The 8,226-nt window shown below is 45.8% G+C and overlaps 1 protein-coding gene across 2 annotated transcripts; it reads right to left on the reverse strand.

Annotated features, from left to right (window-relative positions):
- ndufv3 (NADH:ubiquinone oxidoreductase subunit V3) lies at positions 1-7,437 on the reverse strand. 2 transcript variants are annotated; one of them, XM_080497707.1, is made up of 4 exons: positions 7,367-7,437; positions 6,168-6,273; positions 2,020-3,360; positions 1-223 (listed from the first exon to the last, which is right to left on the reverse strand). In XM_080497707.1, exons 1-4 carry the CDS (start codon positions 7,409-7,411, stop codon positions 69-71), a joined length of 1,647 nt encoding a protein of 548 aa, XP_080353833.1. In that variant the 5' UTR covers positions 7,412-7,437; the 3' UTR covers positions 1-68. The 2 variants fall into 2 exon arrangements, with proteins under 2 accessions (XP_080353833.1, XP_080353832.1); XM_080497706.1 differs by having other exon boundaries at positions 2,020-3,363.
- Between the last annotated feature and the right edge of the window lie 789 nt (positions 7,438-8,226).

The following is an 8,226-nucleotide window of genomic DNA, read 5'->3' on the forward strand; positions in this document are numbered from 1 at the left end:
TAGACTTCATTCTTTATTATAGGAACTGTAATAACAGAGAGTTTTAAGAGACGTGGAGCAGGAATCCTCTAGTGGCGGGGCGACGGCCTCCCGGAGGACGGCTGCGGGAGCCGGAACTTGGCCATCTCCAGGTCCAGGTCCGCGAACGTGTAGGGGTTGTAGGTGTGATGCTGGCAGTTCTGGTAGGTGCTGTTGTCGAAGGGCTCCTCGGGCTCTGGAGCCTCTGTACAGTGGGGGGTTGGGGGGGGGGGGGGGGGGGGGACAAAACAAAAGAGGCCTGTTAGAAACACCAGTGACGGGAGGATTTCTTATTATTACGACCCACCGAAGGACTTTGAACACGAGTAAATAAGAAGTACGGAGTGAAGATATTGGGAGTGGACAGGATATTAACGTGTTAGCACCCTTCCCCCCCCCCCCCCCCCCTCAGTGTGGAGACACACTGGTGTGAAAAGCCTTCAGGGGACCATGACAGCATGTGAGGAACAGGCCTGCAGGCAGTGAGACAGCCGACGTAAACAGACCGTAACCGGGGGCAACCCGGGAGAGAAGGCGAAGGCAAAAAAAACCCAACAGAACTTTCTGATTAAACCAAATGCATCCAAGTCCACAAGGAAAAAAATACAACAACCCTTCAGCATGCGGCGACGGCAAGGCTCTAGAAACAAAACAACAAAACAACAACAAGTGTCAGAAAACATGTGGTTCCACACAGAAACAAGAGTTAGAAGGAAGAGAGACGGTAGGGTAGTGGCTCCAGGAAGCAGGATTATTCCGCCGTGGCTGGAGGAGGAGCTTAGAAAACATCTGTAATCCTGCTGTTGCTCGCCGGGGATTCAAACCTGCGCACTCCTTTAGCATTAGCAGTAACGGTACCCGGCACAGGCGAAGCCCACAGAGGCACCAATTACCTGGAACTTTAACATTATTGCAAACACACCCGTGGTTTTTATACACAGAAAACACACACACACACGTTACAATATCAGAAATTAATCATTATATGAAACATCGAAGGAGGAAAATGAACTGCAAATGAGGTTCCAGTGTCCAAGTGAAAGATTTTCCACAAAAAAAAAAAAAACAAGATTCAACACAAAGACGCCGTCCAACTCAAGTGCAATCGTCACAAATTGTCTCAGAATTCAACGTCACACACGAGTCGCAGAGCGCGAGACACCAGAGGAGTGAAGCATTGTGGGAGCGGCGGCAAAGCAAAAAGGGTGGAAAGACTGAAAAGGGAGGACGGTTTGTGAGGGGAGATGCAGAAACATGGGGTGGGGGGAGGGGGAGGCCTGGGAAACACCAACAGCAAACTCACTTTATGTGATTTGATTTGAAGTATTAAGTCAAGCAGATTTTATTTGCTTCACATTTCCTCTTTGTTTCTGTCGTCCCGTCGTCAACATTTACATTAAAAATACTGTTTTCCTCCAGGAAGTGGAGCTCTGCACTTTCTCTTTTCACCAAGAGTGTGAGATTAACGCCACTGCTGCTTCATGTGGAAACAAGAACTGTGCACAGAGAGTTTACTTTCAGACGCAGTTCGTCCTATTCGGTGTTTTTAAGTTCTTTGCAGGACGGCAGAGAGAAATGTTGTCCCTGCTGCTTTTGAAGGACAATCGTCCACGAGCCATGATGAGTTTAAAGTCCTGACGCAGGAGAATATATCTCAATAAAACACACTTTCATTGCGGCGGATGGTTAAAGGAGAGTTTCAGAACGTGAGCGTGTCTAACATGGTGTGTTCCAGGCTGAGGAGGCCAAACCTCCAGCTCAGGCGGGACAAAGTGCCGGGCGGTGGGACGGGGGGGGGGGGGGGGGAGGAGGAAGTAGCGGCGATGGAGACAGGAAGTTATTGAACTGCATGCAGTCAAAACGAGCGAGTGGATGAGTTTCGTACGACGACGGAGCACAAACTATCTGAGGGGCTTGAGAAATCCAGCCGAGAGGACAGGGAGTGGAGAGACGAGTGTGGGGGGGTGGGGGTGGGGGGTGGGGGGGTGGTGTGGTGTGTACCCTCAGACGCTTCGGCTGCAGCCTGCAGCTCCTCTCCTGGAGCTTCAGCTATGACGGGAGCAGAGTCCACCAGCTCCTCGGCACCGTCAGCTGGGACTGAAGCTTCAACGAGGACAGATGGAGCTTCAGAGGCCTCAGCAGCAGGAGTTTCAGCGGCAGGAGATGCAGCGGCAGCAGCTTCAGCAGCAGGAGCGTCAATAGCTTCAGCAGCAGGAGCTTCAGCTTCACCAGCAGGAGTTTCAGCGGCAGGAGATGCAGCGGCAGCAGCTTCAGCCTCAGCTTCAGCAGCAGGAGCGTCAATAGCTTCAGCAGGAGGAGCTTCAGCATTTGCAACCTCAGCAGCAGGAGCTTCAGCTTCAGCAGCAGGAGCTTCAGCAGGAGCAGCAGCAGCTTCAGGTGCAGCCTCAGCTTCAGCAGCAGGAGCTTCTACGGGGGCTTCAGCTATGACAGGAGCAGAATCCACCAGCTCCTCAGCACAGTCGGCAGGAGCTGAAGCTTCAGCTTCAGCAGCAGGAGCTTCGGAGGGTTCTGCAGGGGCGGCAGCAGCTTCAGGTGCAGCCTCAGCTTCGGCTGCAGGAGCTTCAGCAGCAGCAGCTTCTACGGGGGCTTCAGCAGCTTCAGCCACGACAGGAGCAGAGTCCACCAGCTCCTCGGCACAGTCGGCAGGAGCTTCAGCAGCAGGAGCTTCAGCAGCAGGAGCTTCAGCAGCAGGAGCTTCAGAGGGTTCTGCAGGCGCAGCAACAGTCTCTGCAGCAGCTTCAGAAGGCGTCTCTCGGGTGGAGCTCGTCGGGTCTTCTTCTGGAGCCGCAGCCTCCGGACCTTCTGAACGTTGTGCTTCAGCTTCCTGAACCACTTGAGCTGAAACTTCTGTTCCGGACACGTCCACCACTTCTTCCTCTGCAGCAGCAGCACAGACGTCCGGAGCCGAGTCCACCAGCTCCTCAGACACAACCACCGACGGCTCCGACGCCGCTGCTGCTGCTTCTGCCGCCTGGTGAACAGCTTCAGCTTCCTTCCCGGCCTCAGTCTTCACCTCCGACTTCTCGTCGTCCGAGTCGGAGTCGGAGTCAGAATCTGAACTGCTGGAGGACGAAGACGAGGAGGAGGAGGAATCATCATCCCCCGTGGAGGCTGCAGCCGGGGGAAGAGATTCACCTGGAGCATCTTCTACTGCTGCTGCTTCCAGAGGTTCAGCAGCTGGAGGAGCTGCTTCGGGCTCTGCAGATGAGGCGGGGGCAGCAGGGGGAGCAGCAGCAGGGGGAGCCCACTCTGAAAGTCTAGGAGGGAAGGACACTGTGGTCTTGTAGGCCAGCAGGGCGGCTCTCTCGTCTGGAGCCTCTGCTGCTGAGGGGGGGAAAAACGGTAAATGGAAAACAAGAGCGGTTAAAAACAACGACGAGTCATTCCAGCAAAGTGTTCTGATGTCGAGTCGAGACCCGGGGGGGGGGGCGACCTGAGGCGTCCGGGAGAAAGCAAAGATGTACCAGGAAGGAAAAGTCACAACACTTCAACTTTATAACCAATAAAACGTTGTAAAATCTTCCTTTTTGAAAATTAAATCAACCAAAAACACAACAGCTTTGACGCAGTGAGGTGAAATTAGACGTTTTTCCAAATTGTGGTTGTGTACATTAACACAATATATTTTACATCAGACGATTCAGATGCAGAGTTTCGGCTGTTAAACACAAAGATGCGAGGGACTGAAGGGCGACGCCTCGTTTTCAGGGGCTCCGACATAAGTGAACAATTACAGTGAATAAAATGTTCATTTCCTTCACTTGTATTTTTCCGTCTTCACAGCTTTATTTCACCTGCAGAGTTCCTTCGACCACAAGTTGTCTTCACAGCTCAAATCAACAGCGGGCCGCTTATGTGCTTCCTTGATAATCATACAACGACGATCCTGCTCACAGCTGCCCATGAAATCACCTTTTGACTGGACTGTCCAGTTACTTTTAAAAAGAGGGCGGGGCTTTTTTAAGGAACTGATCACAAACTCCCCAAACCCTTCATTTAATATGACTTTAGATCTCCTCAAAGGAGATTGAGATTCTGCACTTTATGTCCATTATATGACTATAATTTGAATAAGTTTCAGCATTCAGGTCGAAAAGAACATTGAAACGTGTGTCAGTGTCTCTGTGTCGTTCCTCCATCTCTCAGGGTGGAGAACAAATAATAACAGCAGAATAGAAAATTAACTGTGGGCGAAAATATGAATGAATGAATGAATGAATGGTTTATTTCGGTTACAGTTTCAGTATAAGTGCAGTTGATGTATTTGTGTGCAGTTCATGGTACAAGTTCACACACCTGTGAATTTTCACTGTTTCCACAATATACTTGTAACTGAAATGGGTATTAGGCTGAAGTCAAGGCTAATTTTAGCCTCTCCCTTAAAATCCCGTGCGGTTACCCCAGACACCAGTGATGCAAAAAATATAATAAAAATTTTTAAAAAAGCAACCGGAGAAAGAAAAAAAAAAATCATAATAATAATAAAAATCATAGCAGTCGTAATACAGGAGAAAAAATGAATATGGAACATAACAGAAGTAATACATGAGAAAAAAACAACCAAACAAAAAGAAGTAACAGAAATTATTGTTCTTTGTAACCACTAATTATTATAAATTAGTTTTTTTGAAGCAGAACAGTGATTTGCACAGTTTGAAGTCGTCACTGAGACATTCCATAAACCTCCCAGAATAGAAACACATCTGTATTTCACGTCGGTTCTCGCACCACCTTTTCCAAATATACACAGTCCTCTTAAGTTGTAGTTGTTTTCTCTTAATTAAAAAAGAAATTTGAAAATGAAATAAAATCGACATAAACGTTCAGAAAAGGCACTTTAAAGCAGTTTCCCTCAATAAATCATAAACAACTCCAAACCTCTTCAGGCTGAAGTGAAAAACTTCCGGAAACATGAAATCATTTGACGAGTAACTGGCCCTCAGCGTTGTGTTTGTTCTCGGTGCTGCCCCCCAGAGGAACACATGAGGAACTACAGTTTCATTTAACGTCTCCTTTGGTAGTTGTTTTTTGTAAACTTTGTTTATAACATGGCCGTGTTGAAGCATCTCGCTCTCACACGCCGAGAGAGGAAGTATATAGACCAGGGGTGTCAAACATGAGGCCCGGGGGCCAGAAGCGGCCCGCCACAGGATCTAATCCGGCCGCCATGGGATTTTTTTTTTTTTTTTTAAGTATAAATATGAAAACTGACAAGAGGCTGATCTAAAAACACTAGATTGTCAAAAATGACATTGAAAACCGTCCTTGGTCAGAATTAATTAATGCAATCTGTGGAGGGTAACATGACGCAACACCTTTCACAATAAAGGTGTCCAGTTTATGTGAAGTGATACTTTAGACATGTAAACTCAAAAATAATTTCCAGATAAATTGTTTTAATCCTGAATAAAAAAACAACATCCAGATACAGATATTGTGGGGTTTTTTTTTGCAAATATAATATCTGATTAACTTTAATATGTATATTTCAGAATAGTCTGGCAAATTCTTGCAGTTACAAAAGGATGAAAAGAAGGAAAGACTTTGACATTTGTCCATATCTGCAGTTTAACATGTAACGTTTGACTTGTTGGGCCTCCAGAGGTCAGATCAGGTTGATGTGGCCCCTCAACTGAAATCAGTTTGACCCCCCTGATATAGAGAAACCCAATAATTATGTGTCTTAAAGCAGATTAACAAAGAAGTCGTGTGTCACAACACAACATGAAACCAAAGAAACCTCAGACATTCACACAGACAAAATGCAGCACTGGAGGAGAAAAAGGTGAGTCGTTGTGGCACATTTTCTTCACAAATTGTTAATTTAGGTTGAAAACTGTCATATATATTCCACAGACACGAGAAGATCCTGTAACTTCCACTCATCTGCTGAGCAAACAAACACTTTGATCTGATTTTAATGCCTCTCTCATCTCTTCTTTCACACGTTTGAGGCGAGACAAAAGACTGAGAGAACCAAGCGAACATCCTGGGAAGGGTGGATGGACGTGGTTCGTTGTTCTGCTGGGAAAATTGGGTAACCAGGCTGTTTTTTGTAGGACAGGTATGGACGAGACAGAGAGAGAAGTGAGGGAGGAAAGCAGTGAAACGCGGTGCGACGGCCTTACTCGTGGCCGCGGCCTTCGTCGTCTTCTTGGCCGCCTTCGCTGGTTCTCCGGGCTCAGAGCAGAAAAGAGCAGCTGGACGGCTCCTCAGGACCCCCAGACGGAGACACTGCAGGGGGGGGGGGGGGGGGGCAGACCGTCAAGAGGACTGGAGGACAGAGGAACTCAGATAATAGAGGGACTTTGGCGAGGAACTGTACTGGAACTGTACTGTAATATTTATTGGTCTAGTACAGGGGAGAAGAATTGCGGCTGCAGGTCATGACAGCGGCTCAACTGGTGTCTGAAGCTGGGAGCTTCCTGTACCTTTCACAGTAAAACCCGACAGTTCCAGGAGGTTCATTACAGACTTGTTGAGAGTGACGGAACATTCTAGTGAATTCCACAACAACTACAGGACATTAAAGACACACCATCACACTCATGGTTCTAACAATCCACATCTCCCACATTTATCTTCCATTTTAATAATGTGTAGCAATAAAGGAGCTGAGAGCTGCAATGCATTGTGGGAGTTTCTGTTTGTGGTGTTTTAAATGTAATTATTGGGGGTTATGTTAGGTTTGTAGTGTTGGTAATAATTGTGTTTTTGTTGCTTAGTTCATGTAGTTAAGTTTATTAGTTGTAAGTTGTCAAACAGCAGTGAAGAAGGTTTTGTGTGTCGTGTCCTCCTGGCATGGTCTTCCTGTGGGACTGTCAAAATAAAATGTGTGCAGCTCTTTGACCCCTGATCCAGTAGGACCAGAAAAGAAGTTGGTGGTTTTGACTTTCTCTACAGAAGAGGCGTAGCTTTAACCAATACGTTCTTTGGAACCACAGATTAATAAATTAATAAAGTATGATGGGACGAAACATTTATGACTTTATCATCCAACTTAAAAAAATAAATAAAATTAATGTACAGGCTAGAAGAGACATACTGTGAATATATTGAATATTCAGGAGACAACGTAGAACGAACGTGTAATATTTAGGTGTGTCGACGTGTAGCAGTTTTAACTGCAGTGTTGTGGTTCGAGGGGCTCAGTGTGGAGGTGGTGTCCCCGCTGGAGGAGGCCCCCTTCCGGGGGTCAGTACAGCGCGGCTTACGCCGCTCCGCCCCGCGCTGCTCCCCGGTAACTGTTTCATTCCGCCCCGAAGTCTCACGGGAAATAAACACAAATGAGAAAAAACAACTTTAAAGAGCGCAGAACACGTTTTACCTTGAGAGGAGTCAGTCGCCCTAGCCGAAGCACGGAGGCCGCCATTGCGTGTTCCCGGTATTATGTTCCGGTCTGAAAACGGAGGCTGCGAGGACACTTTGGTTCCGCTTCCAGACTTTCACGACAAGTGTCGGTGGAATTTAACTAGAAATGAAAAAAACTTGACAAAACTGACTTTAAAAAAAACAAACTCACTGTTATATGTATTAAACACATATAGAGCCCAAGTTTTTCCTATCTGTGTACAGTTTATACACACAAAGGGTTCATTTATTTATCATACATTTATTGACAACACATTTTCAAGTCTAAAATCTTTGGGGTTTTACATGAAAATATGACAAGTAAAGGGTAAAATCATGTATATGAATGTGTTTCGGTTGTAAGATGATTTATGCTTAATGATATATACAATATTTAGATGTTTTTCTCCATCCAGCTTCTTCCCTGCTTATTTCACATGAGGAAACGGTGGCATTATTTTCTACTAAATCAATTATGAACGTTACACAAACAATACAGATCATCATGGTTTGGTGGTTATGAAGGACAACTCTGGATGCTGGAGAGTATAAATAAATGCACCTCTAAATTTTATATCAACCGAGACCATTTAAACTCCAACAATGTCTGGTTCTTTACCAAATATATAACAGTATAATAAGATAATATAAGACATACATATATTAATACTTGACCTATGTAGAATTTACATGATCTTCCAGAGTGTGTGTTGGTTATGCTTTTATCATATAAGAATGTAATTTATCCACTGCAGCTTTTATTGTGAGTAATATTGAGTACTAGAATACTGTCTATATATATTATAGACAATAGACAATATTTCACCTTCTGTATTG

Source organism: Blennius ocellaris (assembly GCF_963422515.1).
Source record: "Blennius ocellaris genome assembly, chromosome: 6".
Taxonomy (NCBI): Eukaryota; Metazoa; Chordata; class Actinopteri; order Blenniiformes; family Blenniidae; genus Blennius; species Blennius ocellaris.